This window comes from Mastomys coucha, unplaced genomic scaffold (assembly GCF_008632895.1).
Source record: "Mastomys coucha isolate ucsf_1 unplaced genomic scaffold, UCSF_Mcou_1 pScaffold23, whole genome shotgun sequence".
Lineage (NCBI taxonomy): Eukaryota > Metazoa > Chordata > Mammalia > Rodentia > Muridae > Mastomys > Mastomys coucha.
This window is the reverse complement of record NW_022196906.1, coordinates 101,760,612-101,779,153: the sequence shown is the minus strand read 5'-3', so window position 1 is coordinate 101,779,153 and position 18,542 is coordinate 101,760,612. Positions and strand designations below refer to the sequence as shown.

The 18,542-nt window shown below is 54.5% G+C and overlaps 3 protein-coding genes across 10 annotated transcripts in view; 1 reads left to right on the top strand and 2 right to left on the bottom strand.

The window, feature by feature from the left end:
* Positions 1–15,972, top strand: part of Rnf123 (ring finger protein 123) — a 27,834-nt gene extending 11,862 nt beyond the window's left edge. For 5 of the 7 annotated variants that reach the window (XM_031343182.1, XM_031343183.1, XM_031343180.1 and 2 more), the window contains exons 16-39: positions 192–309; positions 505–604; positions 784–845; positions 1,006–1,077; positions 1,322–1,442; positions 1,970–2,071; positions 3,528–3,634; positions 3,860–4,058; positions 4,538–4,683; positions 4,884–4,967; positions 5,663–5,770; positions 7,794–7,971; positions 8,745–8,819; positions 9,005–9,092; positions 9,176–9,263; positions 9,350–9,434; positions 10,665–10,804; positions 10,913–11,101; positions 11,191–11,266; positions 11,463–11,547; positions 15,036–15,178; positions 15,310–15,404; positions 15,505–15,590; positions 15,666–15,972. In XM_031343182.1, the coding sequence (XP_031199042.1) occupies positions 192–309; positions 505–604; positions 784–845; positions 1,006–1,077; positions 1,322–1,442; positions 1,970–2,071; positions 3,528–3,634; positions 3,860–4,058; positions 4,538–4,683; positions 4,884–4,967; positions 5,663–5,770; positions 7,794–7,971; positions 8,745–8,819; positions 9,005–9,092; positions 9,176–9,263; positions 9,350–9,434; positions 10,665–10,804; positions 10,913–11,101; positions 11,191–11,266; positions 11,463–11,547; positions 15,036–15,178; positions 15,310–15,404; positions 15,505–15,590; positions 15,666–15,786 (2,668 nt within the window). In that variant the 3' untranslated portion in view covers positions 15,787–15,972. Of the gene's footprint in view, positions 1–191; positions 310–504; positions 605–783; positions 846–1,005; positions 1,078–1,321; positions 1,443–1,969; positions 2,072–3,527; positions 3,635–3,859; positions 4,059–4,537; positions 4,684–4,883; positions 4,968–5,662; positions 5,771–7,793; positions 7,972–8,744; positions 8,820–9,004; positions 9,093–9,175; positions 9,264–9,349; positions 9,435–10,664; positions 10,805–10,912; positions 11,102–11,174; positions 11,267–11,462; positions 11,548–15,035; positions 15,179–15,309; positions 15,405–15,504; positions 15,591–15,665 lie in introns of those variants that run through there. The other 2 variants (XM_031343181.1, XR_004111279.1) reach the window with 2 other exon arrangements.
* On the bottom strand, positions 11,885–15,592 carry Amigo3 (adhesion molecule with Ig like domain 3). The gene has a single exon (XM_031343195.1). The coding sequence runs from the start codon at positions 14,263–14,265 to the stop codon at positions 12,733–12,735; it is 1,533 nt and encodes a 510-aa protein (XP_031199055.1). The 5' UTR covers positions 14,266–15,592; the 3' UTR covers positions 11,885–12,732.
* On the bottom strand, positions 15,706–18,542 carry Gmppb (GDP-mannose pyrophosphorylase B). Of its 2 annotated transcripts, none has more exons than XM_031343201.1 (9): positions 18,071–18,542; positions 17,875–17,955; positions 17,739–17,787; positions 17,448–17,590; positions 17,035–17,193; positions 16,872–16,950; positions 16,668–16,795; positions 16,402–16,584; positions 15,706–16,318 (listed from the first exon to the last, which is right to left on the bottom strand). In XM_031343201.1, the coding sequence occupies exons 1-9, from the start codon at positions 18,197–18,199 to the stop codon at positions 16,187–16,189; spliced, it is 1,083 nt and encodes a 360-aa protein (XP_031199061.1). In that variant the 5' UTR covers positions 18,200–18,542; the 3' UTR covers positions 15,706–16,186. The 2 variants fall into 2 exon arrangements, with proteins under 2 accessions (XP_031199061.1, XP_031199062.1); XM_031343202.1 differs by having other exon boundaries at positions 15,942–16,318; positions 17,875–17,951; positions 18,071–18,172.

Genomic DNA, 18,542 nt, shown 5'->3' with positions numbered 1-18,542 from the left:
TTTATATCATACCCTTGCTGGGCATGGGGCTTGCTGATTTGATAACCATAGATCTTCCTTAGTGTTCACAATCTCTGAGACAGTTATGTGGTACAGTCAGTACCTTCGGTGGTAGGAGAGCTGTGGTGGGTGTATCAAGGTGGGCTTCTGGGAGGGGGCTCATGAGCAAGTTCTTCCTTGACAACCACCAGTTTTGACATGCTCCGGTCCGTGGTCTTCTTTTACATTAAGAGTCCTCTGCGAGTGGAGGACGCTGGCCTGAGGGAACTCATTCCCACCACCTGGTGGCCCAATCGCTCCAGCAGGGAGGTGAGCAGACCTGGCTTGGGATAGGAGCTGGCATTGTGAGGGCCTGCCCAGTGTATCTGGGCTTCTGGCACCAGGCACCTGGGGCCTCTTCTCCCCTGGTTCCTGAAGTCCTTGGGCTGAGAGGTCTTCTGGGTGAAGTAGTGTCAGTCAGTCCCCAGGAAACCCTGCTCTGTCCCATTCTCTGCCCCTGCGTAGGGCAGAGATGGTCGGGAGGCAAAGGAGGAGACCACCGAAGAGCGGCAGCGGAGGCGAGCCTATGAGCGTGGCTGCCAGAGACTCAAGAAACGCATTGAAGGTAAGCCCCTGCCTCAGGCCTTGGGTAGGGATAGGGATTTGCGTGTGTACACATAAGAAGAACAGTTGGTGACCATACCTAGGGGTAGGCTTAGGGTACCCTAGTGCTAGGAATCTGACAAAATTTCTGCCTGCTACCATTCCTGAGAGCCTAAGGTCCATGTTCCTTGCCCCATGCAGTGGTGGAAGAACTGCAGGTCCAGATCCTGAAGCTGCTGTTGGACAATAAAGATGACAATGGGGTAAGTGACCCAAGACGCCTGTGTGGGTCTGCAGCTTGGAAGTGTGCTGTTCTGAGCCCTGACCCCAGATAGCATGGCTGGTTTATGTTTGACTGGTAGGGCACATGGTAAGGTACAGAATCCTTAGCTCAGCACAGCCTTCTTTTCCCATCTCTTGAAGGGTGAAGCTTCTAGGTACATCTTTCTGACAAAATTCCGAAAGTTTCTGCAGGAGAATGCCAGCGGCCGGGGGGTAGGTATCCTCCACGGTGGCCGCTGTGGGCTCCCATTCTGTTGCAGGGGCTACACTCTGGGCATCCAGCACCTCAGCCTGCCACACAGCTGTCTTACCTGCCTCTGTCCTCTGCTGCCTTTCCCTCCTGGGATCCTGCCCTAGCATCTCTTCCCAGGACTGGGATCCTAGGGCATGGCCTTGGATGAGGAGTGAGCTGGGCTCTGGACTGGCACCAATGCATGTTTTCTGTCATATGCCCTAGAACACGCCTGTGCTCTGCCCCCCTGAGTACATGGTCTGCTTCCTGCACCGCCTGGTGTCTGCCTTGCGCTTCTACTGGGATGAGTACAAAGCTTCCAACCCCCGTGCGTCCTTCAGTGAGGGTAAGGAGCACAGACCCGAGCTGCCAAGGCTGGATTGAAGCAGCCTGGGGTAGCCCTTGGGATTGTAGAGAGCTGAGCTGGATGTGGGGACTATTGGGCCTTGGGCCTCCATTGTCTGACCTCCTCCAAACACTCCTGCCCATGACAGGCTTCATTCCTCAGACTGGTACCCAGATCTCAGTGCAGTCCTTTGTACAACTGCCTTGATTGGGTTACTGGGGTCCTGTGTTTGGGCAGACAGTGTCCCCAGGGGTCAGTAGGAGACAGGATATGCACCCTGGGCTGGGGGGATATCCCATGGTTTGTTCTTCTGGTTTTTTTGAGTAACCATCTGCCGAGAATTCTCTCAACCCCAAGATCTACAGTTGTTGGCATTAATCTAAAACAGCAAAGAGTGGAAGAGACAGGGAGGCTTGGGCTCTGGCTCTGTCTGCTTGGGCTTGTAGATGACCAAGGTCAGAGGCTAGAGGAGAGGCTGTGGCTCTGGAGGGTTCTCCTGCTGAGCCTCCATCCCTGACTCCTTGCAGAGGCTTATATCCCACCCCAGATCTTCTATAATGGCAAGGTGGACTACTTCGACCTTCAGCGCCTTGGGGGCCTCCTCTCACACCTTCGAAAGACCCTTAAAGGTGAGTGGAGGCTGGGTAGGAGCAGTCTGAGTCAGCTGTGCTGTGGTGTTGAGCCATCCTGTGTCCACCAGAGGGTGCCCAAGTCTTAACTGTTGAGACAGGGTGACCTGCTCTCCGGTTTAGCCATCAGTGCCTTTGCTGGGCACAAGAGACAGGCTAGGTGTGCACTGATGGAAGAGCTATGTCAGCACGGGATTAGGATCCTGGTAAGGGGAGTGCAGTGCTGTCGGAGTGGCCTTCATTGGTGAACACAGCTCACTTCCAATGCAAAGGGCCTGTGGTACTGTGAACCCAAGGGCAAGAATGCCAAATATAGGCGGATTGTGGTGGCACACACTATTATTCCCAGCACTCTGTAGGGAGAAGCAGGAGGACCTCCATTAGAAGGCTAACCTGGTCTACATAGTGAGTTACAGGTCAGCCAGGACTATATAGTGAGGCCCTTACTTTAAAAAGCAACACACAGAAATCATGAGCACTTGTTACTTTTGCAGAGGACCAGGGTTTGCTTCCCACCTCCCACATAGCAGCCCACAATGATCTGCAACTCCAGTGTCAGGGAACCCAGCACTCTCTTCTGATCTCAGGGGCATCAGGCATGCATGCAGTGCAGTGCATATACAGAAAACACTCATACAAGTAAAAGAATAAGATAATCTAAAAACACACTGTGTTAAAAACTAGCAACAACAAAACTTGGAAGCATCCCACTGTGGCCTACAGGCAGGCTGGGAGATGAAGTCTGATGCAGGAAACTGCGAGGTGAGGCCAGTCTGGGGCTTTAACAGGCCACCCAGAAGGTGCAAACCCTCCACGGACAGCTTGGGAAGGCCTGATAGAGGCTGGGGAGTCAAGTCGAATCTGTTAGGTGAAGCTCCCTCTGGCTGCTGAAAGGATGGCCTGCAGGGGGACAGTTGAAAGGGGTTACAAGTATCCGGTGGATGGAGGATAGGGGCCTGCACCAGGGAAGCAGGGGTTGTAAGCACAGGATAGCCTTGGTTATGCTAGAGGCTATGTGACTGGGTGTTGTCAGGGCGAGGGGCTGCAGAGGCTGAGATGGCAAGTTCAGTGTGTTGAAGGTTCCTACAAACCCAGTGAGAAGCAAAGCCCAAATAGACAGGTGTTTGGAGAGTTTGCAAAGTGAGGTGTGCAGGACTCCGTGCAGCCTGTGACCTCATGTGCAACAGTCAGGAAGCAGGAGTCTTGGAGCTGGAAGTGACAGGAAACTCTAGATCCACAGGGCTGCTCTAGAGGAGCAGCTAGAGGAGGGGCCCCCTGAGCTGTAGACAGAAGGCTGGGTTGGAGTAAGAGGGGAAGGGGGTAGGGAAGCCCAGTGGGAGTAAGCTGTGCAAAGCTCCCCCGCCCCGCCTGCCCATGCCGTCACCACTCAGAACCGTGCCCCAGTGGTCCCTCTTGTGCCATCGGCCTAAGCCTCCCATCCTGACATGTCTCTCAGATGACCTTGCTTCCAAAGCCAATATCGTGATTGACCCCCTGGAGCTCCAGGCAGCCACCATGGATGACCTGGATGAGGATGAAGAGCCAGCCTCCACAGCGGCCCAGGTGTGGCAGGAGGGACAGGCAGAGGCTTCATGTATAGACAGGGGTATGACACAGGTCCAGCTTCTCTCCATGTAGGCAAGGTCCTTCTCCCCAGGGAATCTCCCTGGCTACAGGGGGAGGCATGACCCCTCCCTGCCTGTCCCCCAACCCTGTGCATGGAGAGAGTTCTACATAGGCCCTAGTCTTGGAAGCCAGATTAGCTTCTGACACCTTTCTCTACCACAGCGTCCCATGCAAGCCCTGGCCATAGGAGGGGCACTGCCTCTGCCCCGGCCAGGCTGGCTCAGTTCTCCAACACTGGGTAGAGCCAACCGCTTCCTCAGCACTGCAGCTGTGAGCCTCATGACCCCACGGAGGCTTCTGGGCACCATGGAGAAAGTAAAAGTCCGCTCGCTGAATGTGGAACAGAGGAGTCGTGAGGACAGTAGGTGCTGGGCAGAGCTGCTAAGGGACCATCTGCTGTGTGCAACCCCTTATCTCTGGCAAAGCCCCAATACCCCCCTCCTCCCCCTCCTCCCTACCACCTTGAGGCCTGGCCATATCCCAAGGGCACAGGAAGTACAATCTGAAGATACGAAATCAATACTACAAAAATAGGTCCTGGTGCTGCAGAGCCTGCCCTGCACCCCACCCTTTCTTGACCCATTCTCCCTGAAGCTCCCCTCCTGGACAAGGAAGAGAGGGAATTCCCTCTCCTCCTAGAAGGCCCAGGAGCTTGCGAATATTTAAGAGAAAACCAGAAGCTGGGCGTGGCAGTGCCACCTTTAATCCAAGCCCTGGTAAAACAGAGGTAGTCAGATCTCTGTGAGTTTTAAGGTCAGCCTGGTCACATACTAAGACTGTCTCAAACAAACCAAAACCAAACACCAGAGCCTGGCTCTCATTCAGTATTCTGCTCCCCAGTTGAGGGCAGCCACTGGAATGAGGGCCTGCTGTTGGGGAGACCCCCTGAAGAGCCTGAGCAGCCGCTTACGGAGAACTCGCTGTTGGAAGTCCTGGATGGCACGGTCATGATGTATAATCTCAGTGTTCACCAGCAGCTGGGCAAGGTTTGCACTGTCAGTCCATTCATGGCGGGTGCGGGAATCCGTCCACACTTGCTGGTGCACACGTCACTGCCTGCCCTGACCCGTACTGCATCTGTAGAAGAGGCCCGATTTGGGGAACTTTGCAGGCTGGGTCCAGGTCTTTAAAAGCCTGGTTAAGGTACCCAAGGGTCACCCTGGATATGTGGTGTTCAATGCTCTAGATGGTGGGTGTGTCTGATGATGTCAACGAGTATGCCATGGCCCTGAGAGACACGGAGGACAAGCTCCGTCGATGCCCTAAGAGGGTAAGGCTGGGACCAGCAGGTGGGTGTTGGGACAGAAGTGTGTTGCACAGGGACAGTATACTTGGAGGGATGCTGGGGCATCCCACAAAGGAAATCTGGTCTGGGGCTGCCCCAGCATTTTCCCTCATCCCTGCCCTGACTGCACTGAGTGTAAAGAGAGAGACTGGCTGAGGGGCCTTTATAACCTGAGCCCCATCGACCAGCTACAGCTGGTGCCAAGGTTTCCACACCCCTGCCCACTAAGTGCTGATGCAAACCCATCATCCTCGTTAATAATGGATGGACCCTGAGTGCCTCCTTAGCCACTGAGTCAGCAGGAAGCAGGCCTGGTCTCCCAGTCCCTGGAGCCCCTCTGCCACAGCATGCCTAGACTGGGGTTGGGCCTCCCTCACAGCTCTTCTGTTCCCATTGTCACCAAAGCCTTGGACCTAGCTAGCTAGGTATTGAAGTTGTAGTCTAGCCCTGTGTCCTGGATGCTCACACCAGCTCACAGACACCTCACTTGTATACCCTGAGGGGTTAACCAGGGTTTGCTCAGGGTCACCACTGGTCAGCACTGGCAGAAATGAGTTTGGAAAGCAGAGCCCCACCCTTAATCTGCCTTGGGCACTGGTAAAGCCTATACCAGACTGTCTGGTGAGAGATGTGGACATGAGGCCATATTCTGGTTGTCTTTTTTTCTCCTTGGGGATCAGAGGAAGGATATCCTTGCAGAGTTGACCAAGAGCCAGAAGGTTTTCTCAGAAAAGCTGGACCATCTGAGCCGCAGGCTTGCCTGGGTCCATGCCACTGTCTACTCACAGGTGAGCAGCATGGCTTTCTCCAGCATTTCCCATCTTCAGCCTCTGTGTTTGACTGTTGGCCAGGCAAGGCTGCACCAGGACCCTTAAGGACCCCTGCCTTCTTGGGGCACTGGCACATCCTGCTCCTTCCCTATTCGCCAGGCCATTCCCTCATGCCTGTGACTTAAGTAAGGGTCCTCTGTGCCCCTACCTGCCTTCTCTCCTCCCCTCCCCTCAGGCATTGACCACTCTACCCATGCCTGCTGGGCTACCCTTGCCCTCCCTGAACCTGACTCTCTCCACATCTGCTCCTGGCTATCTCTCCTGCTACCTCCTGAGTCCCTGGCTGCTTCTCACTTTCTTTCACCTGCTCATTCATTTACTAAAGGCTGACGTACACATTCAGGTGCTATCTCTCCCATGTGAGCCATCATGTGGATGCTGGGAATCAAACCTGGGTCCTCTGAAAGAGCAGCAAGTACTCTTAACCACTGAGGTACCTCTCTAGTCCCGGTTCTCCATTTCTTCAACAGCGTTGTTGGAAGCGGTAGATTCCTTCAGTCAGCATCAATATTGTACCAATATTACGTCAACAACCCATGAATGGAGGTGTCTCTGATTGTGTCCTTAATTTTTTCCAGCAATATTTAGTAGTTTTCATTTTGTATCCTACAACTTCACAGAATGTGTTTCTAGTTCTCCATGTGTGTGAGACCCTTGGGATTTCTAAACATTAGACAGTGTTTGTGAGCAGAGGGGGCTTTTCCATCCCAGTCTGGGTGCTCTATATTTGTTCTTCCTGCCTCGTTTTCCTGACTGTGACCCCTAATGCTATGTTGAATAGAATTAGTGGCAAAAATGGACATCTCTGTCTATTCTGACTCTCAGACCAAGAGTGACTCTGGTCTTTTTGGGTACTGAGTATGATATCAGAGGCAGGCTTCTCATAAGCAGCTCTTGTTTCGCTGAGCTTCCTCTGCCTGCGCCTTCAGTGCTCCCTCCCTCCCTGCCTGTTATAAAGTCGTGAGTGCTTTCCTGGACCACAGATGCCCACAGCACTCTCTCCTCTCTGCTGTCTTAGCTTGCTCCCTTCCTCCACTCTTGGTCAAGCACAGACTCCTCCACCTCTCTGAGAGAGTGCTCACAAATTGTCTGCCCTGTCCCCAGCCTCAGTGGCACATCTGTCATTGGCCCCTTGGGTGCACCTGCTGCACTTCTCACCCCACCCCCAGGCTCACCTTCTCAGGTTACCTTCCAGGTCTTCTGTGGTGGTGATGCACCCACTGCCCATGGATAGACCCAGGCCCATTCCTCATTCCTCTGTGTATTTTCTCAGGTCCTGGGATTGGGAACACCTCAGAGAGCTGGTATCAAGTGCAGACTGTGACTCTGAGCTGGCCTGTGGCACCTTCTTGTGTCCTGTGTCCCTTCACTTAATCCTGATAGAGACGCTGAGAGCCACACTGTGGGAACAGGGCCTTTTTTATGACTGCCCTCCTTTTCCCACCAGCTTCTTCTTGGAGTTCCAGACCAAATTTGCCTGCCTCTTCCACACAGACTCTTGGGTAGCATGCGCAGGTGCCTCATACTCAGTGTACCGACCTACGCTTCCTCTCGGTACCAGTCCTGACTCTCTGCTCCATGACCTTCAGTTTCAGAAATGGGGACACCATTCTCAGTGTGTGGGCAGTGCAGCCTGTCAAAGTCTCCCTAGTCTTGGCTATCCAGTTCTTTCCTCTGCTGTCGTAGGCCTGGACAGTGTCATACCTCCTTCACAGTCCCGTTCCCTTTTGTCTGTACAGGCTATCGTACTGGAAAGGTGATGACACCTTTTGTAACGGGCTCTCACTTGGGTCATAGAGAGAACTGGCCGGGTTCTTGCCTGCTAAGAACTCCCTTCTTCCACCTTAGGCTCACTGCTCACACTTCTTGCAGTCCAGGTCTCAGTTATGATGCCATTGTCCCGGGTTGGCCTCCCTGTGCCCTAAACCAGCATGTGTTCCTGTGACCCTTTCAGTAAATGCATCCTCTGTGCCTCCCGCAGGAGAAAATGCTGGATATCTACTGGTTACTGCGTGTGTGCCTACGAACCATCGAGCATGGAGACCGCACGGGGTCTCTTTTTGCCTTCATGCCTGAGTTCTACCTAAGTGTGGCTATCAACAGCTACAGCGCCCTTAAGAATTACTTTGGCCCTGTGCACAGCATGGAGGAGCTCCCAGGTGCTGGGACCATTCGTGATCTGGGGGCGGGGGGCACAGAAAGAGACCTGTAGACTGAATCTGGCAAGCCCAGGTTCATTGTCACGACCCAACCACACACACATCAAACTTTTGTACTGAATTGGTGCCTGCAGACTCAGAAGCAACAACCAAGGCAGTAACTGGGTGGGGCTCCCAGCTCCTTCCTTTGTTGGTGTTGCTGATGGTTGCTGTGGTCTCACAGCCAGCTGGCTCCTCACTCTGCTGCTCTGGTACTGTCACAGAGCGGCAGTGAGATAGGCAGAGTAGCTTGTCTTTGTAGCAAGGAGTCTTGCTGGGGCTCAGTAAGCGCCACTGTTTCGTTACGATCACTGATCTAAGCTGGGCCTAGCAGTGGGGCTTCAGAGTAGGCTATAAGATGGCAGGCCCCTCACTTATCTTGTTCCTGGCCCAGTCCTTGGTGTTACTTTTGTTTTTGAGGACTGAGCTATGGGGACCAAGGGACTTTGACTGTTGAGTCACCAGGCGTATTCCAAAGTGAGTTAGAGCCCAGGTCAGGCCCTGATTTGGATCTGTCCACTCCCCACAGTGGATCTATGCCTTAATCAATCCCCTTCCCAATTGCCATTGTATTGTATTCCCTTGCCCAATGTCCTCAGATGTTAACATAGGTCCAGACTGGCTCTCACAGCCAGCTGTAGGGTCTGCTACACAAGCCTACCCACCCTGACAAAGGACATGCCTTCTCTGGAACCCTTACTTCTGGCCGCTGTCCTCACTGCCCTCTTTTGCAGGCTATGAAGAGACCCTGACCCGCTTAGCTGCTATCCTTGCCAAACACTTTGCTGACCCTCGAATAGTAGGCACTGGTGAGATGTCTTCCAGAGGGCCTTGGGGATAGGGGTAGGACGGCCTGTCCCAGAGGAGCATGGGAATGGGGTGGGGTGGCATGGCTGGAAAGCTGTTTTCTACCTGAATGATGGCCATGTGGGCATTAGGCTTGGGGTTCTCAGCCCATGCCAGCGACTTGCTGAGGTATAGCATATCCTGACAGACATTCGAGACTCACTGATGCAGGCCCTGGCCAGCTACGTGTGCTACCCACATTCCCTGCGGGCTGTGGAACGGATCCCTGAGGAGCAGTAAGTAGCGTGGGGGATACATACCTCACTGCATGGCACCATGCCCAGCCTCGACCTATTCCTGCCATTCCTTACCTTCACAGGCGTGTCGCCATGGTGAGGAACCTTTTGGCACCCTATGAGCAACGGCCCTGGGCCCAGACTAACTGGATCCTGGTGCGGCTTTGGAGGGTAAGCCTGACCCGAGAGGAGTAGCTAAGGCTGGCTGGAAGGAAATGTCACCCTGCCCCTCTGACTCCTGCTGTTTCACTCACCAGGGCTGTGGGTTTGGGTACCGTTATACACGGCTGCCACATCTGCTGAAAACCAAGCCAGAAGATGCCAATTTGCCCAGCCTTCAAAGTGAGTGTTCAGGTTAGACCAGCCCTGATGGCCCCAGGTTAGACCAGCCCTGGTGACAGCCCCAGAGAGGCTGGTAGCCCTCTCCTGCTGTCCTCAGCATCTCTGAGTCTCCTGCTTCTCCAAGCTTACCACTCCCAACCTTTCTTTGGGCTCCCAGTTTTTCCCCCTCCTAGCCTAGGATAAGATCTTTTGTTCCCTTTGGGCTTGTAGTGAAGGGTTAACAGTAAAGGGACCTCCCCACCCCCACCTGATTGCTGGAAGCTCATGCAGGGTAGGGACATAATCTATTGTCTGCCCTCTGCCTACTTCCTTCCTCCAGCCATAGCCCTAAAGTGTATCTGCCTTCCCTGTTGTCTTCTGGCCTTGGACCCTTGACTCAAGAGGGGGCACAAGCTAGAAGCTGATCAGGACCCAGAGGGGGCTATAGATGTGGCTAGGAACAGAGGCTTTCAAAGTTCCTTAGCCCAAGGGCCTTCATCTGACGTAGACAAGACCTTGGGCTATGCAGCTGGCAGAGAGGGCTTGCCACACTCCTCACCTTGCTCATCAGTGTTTCTGGCTTTGCAGCCAGTGTCTTGGTCTCTGGATGTTCCCAGAGAGGCCAGAAGTCTTGTTCAGATTCACACAGCAAGTTCATCCTTGCTTAATACCTTCACCTGGACTCTAGGACGTAGCTGGGTGCAAGTGGGGAGGGGCAGTGGAGCCTGATCCCATCCCCGTGTGCAGGAACTATTGATTTGCATCAGAGGGCTGGAGGGGTATGTTGGGCCAGCTGCAGCCGAGAGCTCTGGTTACTGCTGCCCTTCCAGCCCAGACTTGGCGCTCAACACCTAAGCCAAATGCCAAGGCCAGACCAAGGGCAGCAGAGGACAGCAGGGCACAGTCTGGGCTCTTCAAGAAGCCTTGACACTAGTGCGAACAGTCCAAGCTGTCTTGTCTATATCTGGCTTCTGCCCAACAAGGCATGTGATTCAGAACTTGCTTCAGATCAGGCCGACAGCTCTCTGGCCCATGGGCTAGGTGGGATTGGAAACACCTGCAGCCTGTGGCTTGCCTCGAGAGAGGGAGACAGGCTTGTTCCTAACCTCCCAAGCAGCACTGTGCTGTTCCTCTGCCTTCGTGACCCGAATGCTCTTAGGCGGGCATCTGTTTGCTCCTAAGGCATTGGTGTAGGACAGGCCTGAGTGCTGTCTGGGAGTCTCTGGTAACACTGCTTCCCTCTGCCCCCAGAGCCCTGCCCTTCGACCTTGCTGCAGCAGCACATGGCGGACCTGCTACGACAAGGTTCTGATGTGGCACCAAGCTTCCTCAACAGCGTCCTTAACCAGCTCAACTGGGCCTTCTCCGAGTTCATCGGCATGATCCAGGAGGTGGGCTGTGCTGGGACTCTGTATGTTGGGGAAGGGGTGGGCAGAGACTAAGGCTCACCAGTGTTGCAAGGCCTCTGACTGGTCCCTGGCTACCTGTTGATGGTTCAGATTCAACAGGCCGCTGAACGCTTGGAGCGGAACTTTGTGGACAGCCGGCAGCTCAAAGTCTGTGCCACCTGCTTTGATCTATCAGTCAGCTTGTTGCGTGTCTTGGAAATGACCATCACACTGGTACCTGAAATATTCCTTGACTGGTCCCGCCCTACCTCTGAGATGCTGCTTCGGCGTCTGGCACAGGTATGTCCATCTGGACAAGGAGAGTAGGACCCTGGGGATAACTCAGGTGGTGCGCTTGCCCATCCACCAATAGGCTTCTGCCCTCACAGCTGCTGAACCAGGTGCTGAACCGGGTGACAGCCGAGAGGAACCTGTTTGACCGTGTAGTTACCCTACGGCTACCTGGTAAGGATCTAGATGCTGCGCACCTCAGCACGCTAGAGTCTACATTCAGGACCAGGACAGCCATGCTGTGCACTCCCAGCCTCAGATTGCCTTAAGTAGGAAAAATAGTGGGAAAAGTCATTGGTGTGAGCCAGGCCTGAAGCTTCTGCCACAGAAGCAGCCACATGAGTGGTTTGTCTTCCTTCCCTCCTCTTAGGGTTGGAGAGTGTGGATCACTACCCTATCCTGGTGGCAGTGACTGGCATCCTGGTACGCCTCCTGGTGCACGGGCCAACCTCAGAGTGAGTGTTGGGGACTGCTGGCTCTCATGGGAACTAGGTGTGCTCTTTGAGGAGGGGCGGTAGGGTGGAACCTCATGGTGCCTGTTTTCTTGTCTCAGAATGAACTTCAGAATCTAGTTTGGGACACTGAGGCAAAGATTAGCTGATGATGTGTAAACTGCTTAAACAGGTGTCAACAACAACTGCTTTGGCTGGGTAGGAGGACTTAGCTTTCAGCCACTCCTCTTGCAGGGGCATAAATCCTCCAACTTGGAAGATGTGCAATTCTTTGATGGTCAGGGCCATCCTGCTGGATCAAGAGCTGAGCATACAAAGCTACCCATCTGGGAACACCCAGCAATGAACATGTACCACTTTTATTACAAAAATGCCTTAGTAGTCATCTAGGGCAGAGCCACCAGCTCATCATGGGAGAAGTGCTGACCATCTTCCAGTGGGAGTGCGGGAGGCATGAGTGGAGGGTTCTCTTTAGCCATTAGGTTGAGATGAGTACCAGTCCTTGAGAGGCCTCCTGCTCTCCAGAGACAAGAGTCCCAGATTGGTCATTCATCTATGCTTTTTCCTGTTGGAGTTGTGAGCCTGAGGGATTGCATCTGCCTGTAGCTGAAGACAGCAGGGTTACTCCTGCAGCAGTGTCCTGTGGAGGTGTGCATGCCCACGAGACTCCACAGGAGGTGCAAGGCTTTCGGGAGGCTAGATGGCAGCAGACTGGGTCCTCTTTCAGTAGAGGGAGGGCTCATTTCCTCCTTCCATCCTAGAGTGGGAGCTGGATCTTCTCAGCGGCCATCTCCCTCCTTGGGCAGGGAGGGGAAGGTGGTAAGCTTGACTCCTATACCACACCCTGCCATCTGCATTAATTCCTGGGGGGAGTCCCAGGACTCTGATGTAAGGGCTTTTATCAGATTGGCTTGGTCTGTAATCTCAATGGGACATTTGGTCATTCTGAGGTCCTAGGGGAAGCAGGCTGCAGTAGTCTGAGGCCTTGTCCTGAGCTAGGCAGAGCAGGAAGCAAGTGAGGGGGTCTCGAGCCCCTTACCAGTGTTAGAACTGTTACAGTAAGGTCAAGGCTCACATGGAGTTGTGGGACCAGGCACAGGGCATCCCACCAGCGTGCCAAGTTCTCTAGATTGCAGCAGCAAACAGGGCGAGCAGTAGGAGGTCTGTGGCCCAGTACTTCCAGGCAGTCTAGCTCATCATGAGACCCTCTGAGCCTGTGGAACTGGCTGACTCAGAGCCAGCCTTGAGTTGCAAGCCCATGGGGTTGCACAGATCAAAGTCTTCAGCTACTGCTAGCTGCACACGGCCATTGAGGCCCTTCTTGCCCGGCTCCAGGAAGACCACATGCTTGTGGACACTGGCCTTGCGGCTGGGTGCATCTGGCGGCGTAGTGCTGAGCACCGAGGACTGTGCACTCAGCTCCTGGAGTGGACTGGACGCCCTGGGCCAGCAACGGTTGCGGCTGCGGCAGGCCCGTCGACAGCAGTGACAGCAGCCACGACAGGGTGGCGCAAACAAGTAGAGCAGCACCAGCACCAGGCCCACGATGCAGCCCAGCAGCGTAGTGAAGCCAGTGTTGAAAGCCTCCGGCTCGGGGCGAGCCTTCTGCACACTCACATTGTACTCAAGCGTCTGGTTGTGGTGCAGGCGGGGCCCACTGGCCAGGCACACAAACACGCCTGCGTGCTGTTCTTGCACCCTGCCTATGGCTAAGCTACCGTCAGCCAACACAGCGATGCTGCCATCCTGAGAGCCCGGCTCCACAAGCAGCTCGTTTTTCGGGGAGACCCAGGCCACTCGCGAGGCAGGCACACTGGTGTTGCAGAAGAGCCGCAGGGACTGGCCCACCTGTGTGTGCAGCTGTTCTTCAGGTGGCTCTAAGCCTGAAGCTGCAGCCACTGAGCAGTTCTTGAAGACCCGGCTGTGCTCAAAGAAGCGCACTCGGGATTCTGACACCTTAAAGATCAAGCATGTGTACTCACGTTCAAAATCGTGCAGAGCACTCAGGCCCCGCTGGTGCCAGCGCTGGAGCAGGTGGTAGAGGCTGCAGTCACAGGGCAGTGGGTTGTTGTGCAGATAGAGCCTATTCTTGAGGTAAGTTGGCAGTGCAGCCAGCTCAGAGATGGAGATGTGTTTCAGCCAGTTGGAGGAGAGGTCTAGAGTACGCAGGTGGGTTAACCCCAGACCGTGCAAGTGGGTGAAAGAAAATGAGGAGAGTTCGTTGCAGCTGAGATAGAGGTGGCTAAGCATGCTCAGGCCCTGGAAGGCGTCCAGGTCCAAGTGCATCAGGCTGTTATTGAACAGCAGTAACTTCTCCAGCTCCTCCAGTCCGTCCAGCTCGTGGGTACGGAGCATCCTCAACATATTAGATGATAGATCCAGCATCCTCAGGCCACTGGCATTGGTGAACACACCGTGGCCCAGGACATCCAACTCATTGTAGCCTAGGTGCAAGGCACGCAGCCGAGAGAGGGGCGCTAGCCACCCGGGATGCAGGCGTTTGAGTGCATTGTGGCTTAAATCAAGTTCTGCAGCAGTGGCAGGCAGTGCTACCGGCAAGTCCTGCAACCCACGGCCCGCACAGCTCAACACATCGGCAGCACAGATGCATTTATTGGGGCAGTTGTGGGGGGCAGGAGGCAGAGCATCCTCCAAGTCTGCAGTGCCTGACCCAGCACCCAACATGCACAGTAGTATGCCTGACAGCACCAGCCAGGCCATGGCAGTGACCAAGGAAGAGATGGGGACAGCTCAGTACAGGCCAGCAGCTCCAAGACTCACCTACTTCTGCACAGGCTTGCCGATCGTGGTTCCCTATGGCCCATGGCTCGAGAGGCACAATGCTGGCTCCACCTGCCCAGCCGGCTTCTCCTGCTCTTCTGGTCTGGGGTTGTGAGGTGGGGCCGCAGCCCTTCTTCCAGCTCCTGCTTGCTAGCTTCTCCAAGAGCTTTCTGACTGGATTCTAAGTACTAGCTAGGAAATGACCGCTCAGGGGCGGCGACCCAAGTTCCCATTGGCTCCTGCTGGTAAGGGGCGGAGCAGCCATATCCCTTGGCACTTAAGAAGCCAGTGTGGCCACCAGGGGGCCCCAGTGTGCTTGACTGGAAGCCTGGCTTCCTCCTCCAGTCCTTTTAGGATTGATGTATAGTGGGGTAGGTGGGAGTCTTCTCACCCTTCTCCCTTTAGATTTACTTATTTGTGTGCATTTCTGCTCATGCACATCTTGTGAGGTTTTTCTCCTATTCTGGGGATCAGACTCAGGTTGTCATATTTGGTAGCAAGCACCTTTATCATTCACAGCACCCTTCTCTTTAAACTGGCATACAGGTCCCGTGGGACCCAGAACTTGAGAGGGCTGGTAAGCAATAAGGTGGAGAGAATGGAGGCATAATAACAAGCGAGGCCTCTGGATGCTTACCTGTCCCCACATGGTGAAAATGTTCACACAGGCTCAAAGCCTTCCTATGACCTGTGCACCCTCCCCTATCTAGGACAGAGCAAGCCACCTCTGTGCTCTTGGCTGATCCCTGCTTCCAGCTTCGTTCCATATGCTATCTCCTGGGGCAGCCAGAGCCCCTAGCACCTGGCACTGCCTTGCCTGCCCCTGACCGGAAACGCTTCTCTCTACAGAGTTGTGAGTAAACCAGGGGGTGGGTCAGGAAAGAATTTCAGGATCCTCAATAGCAAATTCCCTGCCTGGGAGTGTTCAAGAGGCACCGAGTTCAAGGACTCCAGGGGCCCTGATACTACCTACTGCTAATCCAGATACGGAGTACATCAGCACTGAGGAGCTGGCCCAGGTGGAGCAGATGTTGGCTCACCTGACCGCTGCATCTGCCCAGGCGGCAGCAGCCTCCCTGGTGAGTGGAGTGCAACAGGGGCACATGCCATCTTAATAATCTGTAAATACCAGGATGGGTGTAAGGACCCCGCCCCAACTCTCCACTCTCCACCCTGTAGCCCACCAGTGAAGAGGACCTCTGCCCAATCTGCTATGCCCACCCCATCTCTGCTGTGTTCCAGCCTTGCGGTCACAAGTCCTGCAAGTAAGTGGGCCCCATCGGCGTGGGGAGGCAAATAAAGACACGAAAGGTAGCACTCCTTCCCCTCCCCTCTTACAGAGCCTGCATCAACCAGCACCTGATGAACAACAAGGACTGCTTCTTCTGCAAAGCCACCATTGTATCTGTAGAGGACTGGGACAAGGCAGCCAACACAAGTGCCACGTCCTCAGCTGCCTAGGCCACCCTGGAAGCTCCACCATCAGCGGCGGACCGAGCCCTATTTATGAGCTCCCCCGGCCCTGTTTCCCCATCACCGTCGCTCTTACCACTTCCACCCATCTGCCTGTGTGTAGCCTCACTGGTGGGAGCCTGAGCTTGACTTTCAGTCCAGGCTTCAGTGAGCATTAAATTATTATTCCATACAGCCCTGGGCCAGCTCTTCTTGAGGGAGTCGGGGCTTGTTGGTTTTGCCCAGCAGGATCCTGTCCATTTCTGTCCCCACCAGAAGGCAGATGTCCAGCAGCTTCAGATTCATCCACTCCTCCCTAGACAAATGGCACAGAGTTCTGGGCCTTCTGAAGCACTGAGTCCCACCCTGCTGATGGTAAAGCGGGGGCTTGGCCAGCCCTCCATGTCCTTCACATGATAATACGAGGTTCTGGCACGGACTCCCCGATAGACTTGTGGGGCAGCACACTGGCTCCATTGAGGTACAGTTCATCATTAACTATGACATCCTCACCCAGCACTGTTACATTCTCCATGCGCACCTAGGGGTGGGGGATAAGCCTTGTTAATGGGACACACGTATTCCCCTGCTCCTGTGCCCACCCAGCCCAGCTCATAGACTTACCCATTGGCCCACACGGCAGCGCCAGCCCACGATGCATGACTCAAGCCAGGAATGGGAGCGGATGTGTGCATCACGAAGCACTGTGCACCGCCGGATGCACACACCATCCTCCACCACCACACCAGGACCCAGGCTTACATTGGGGCCAATGCTGCAGTTCTGACCGATACGGGCACTTGGGTCCTGAGAGTGTTGAGGAAAGCAAGAGTGGGTCATTTGTCTCCCAAATCTGAAAAGATTAGCGACAGGCTGGGCAAGGGCCTCACCACAAGTACATTCCCCACAATGCCAGGGCCTGAGTATAGTCTCTCTGGATGCTTCTGTCTCAGCGATTGTAGGAAGAGGCACATGCCAGTGAGGAAATCCTTGGGCTGTCCAATGTCCATCCAGAAGCCTGTACAAAGAGATGAGTGAGAGGGCTCTACCTAGCCACACACTGACTACCCCTCACCCTTTGGCCTCTGCCTCACCCTGCAGCTCCATGGCATAAAGCTGCCCCTCCTTGGCCATAACCGGGAAGATCTCCTTCTCAATGGATGTAGGCTTCAGCTGTGGAAGTGAGCAATTTGTGAGCAGGCCACACAGCAGAGGCCTGCTCCACCCTAGCCCGCCCAGCAGTTCTCTCCTACACACCTGGATGCGCTGCAGCACAGCAGGGCTCAGGATGTACATGCCTGCATTGATCTTATTGGACACAAACACCTGTGGCTTCTCAACAAAACGGTGGATTCGGCCTGTGTCAGCCTCACATACCACCACACCATACTTGGAAGGCTCTTCCACCTTGGTTACCTGAATATAGAGATGTAGAGCACCTTAGGCCTCGTCCAGGGTTTTTTACCCTATCCCACACCTCAAAGGCTCTCCCCCAAAGACATTCTGCACAGCTTTGCAGGAAAACAGAGTTTTAAGACTGTGTGTGTGTGGGGGGGGGGTTTCGCACTTGGGAGACAGGCGCAGGCAATTTCTGAGTTCAAGGCCAGCCTGGTCTACAGAGAAACTCTGTTTCGAAAAACAAAAAGTCAGAGAGGGAAATCTTCTCTTACCAAGATGGAGCCCTCTTGGCCATGGTGGCGATGAAACTGCACCATGGCCTGGAAGGGGAAATCACATATCACATCACTGTTGAGAACGAAGAAAGGGTCGGCGGACTCAGATAGTAGGTCTCGGGCCAAAGCCAGAGGCCCAGCTAAAGAAGGGGACAAGTCATATGTTACCACCTTGTTGGAGGCCTAGGTCCCTGAGTCCAGACTCCAGAGTCCTCACCCATCCACCCAGGTTGGATAATACCCCTTTACTGACCCTAAACTTTGCCCAAGGATTTTCCTTTTACTGACCTGTCCCCAAAGGCTCTTCTTCATGAGACATAGAGATTCGGATTCCAAGCTAGAAAGAAGAAGCCATCTAGTTATGTTCTTCCTCCAATAGTAAGAGCCTCAGGAACCTCAAGAAAGAGCTAAATCCATGCCTCACCCTTTGCTCTTGTGCCTTCATTTCCTTCTCCAACATCTGTGACATGTAGCTCACTGCCAGGATCACATGGTCCACACCTGCCTGTCAGACACAATAAGGTGTGCTAATTGACTGGCTCGGTCACAAGGTATGACCACCCCTGGCCTCCCAGTCACTATCCATCCCTCTTCCCGCCATAGCAGACCCATGGCCTTACCGCTGCAAGCGCCTCCACTTGATGCAGCAAGATGGGCTTATTGCAGAAGTCCACCAATGGCTTCGGAGTGCTCAACGTCAGCGGCCGCAACCGTGTCCCATACCCACCCACTAAGATCAGTGCCTTCATGGCGTCCGCAGATGATAGAAGTGGATCTATCGGTCCAAAGTACTTACAGGCCGCCTGACCGACCCCTGCCGCGCACTCCCGCCGCCGTGCCCTGACCTGCACCCTTCACCAGCTAGACTGACCAGCTCTGGTGTCACCTCGTCCTGCTCTACCTTGTGGGGTCTAGGGACAGCCAGAATACAAGAGGAGGAACTGGTTGGAGGCCGGCTGGCCCGGAGTTCCGGCCGGAGGCGGCGCAGCCACTGACGTAACAACGGTAGAGCCAATCGGTAGAGTCATCTACGTGGCAGGGCCGCCGCAACGGAACGCCAGGCTTCACGCTGCGGCGGACGTAGCCAATTAG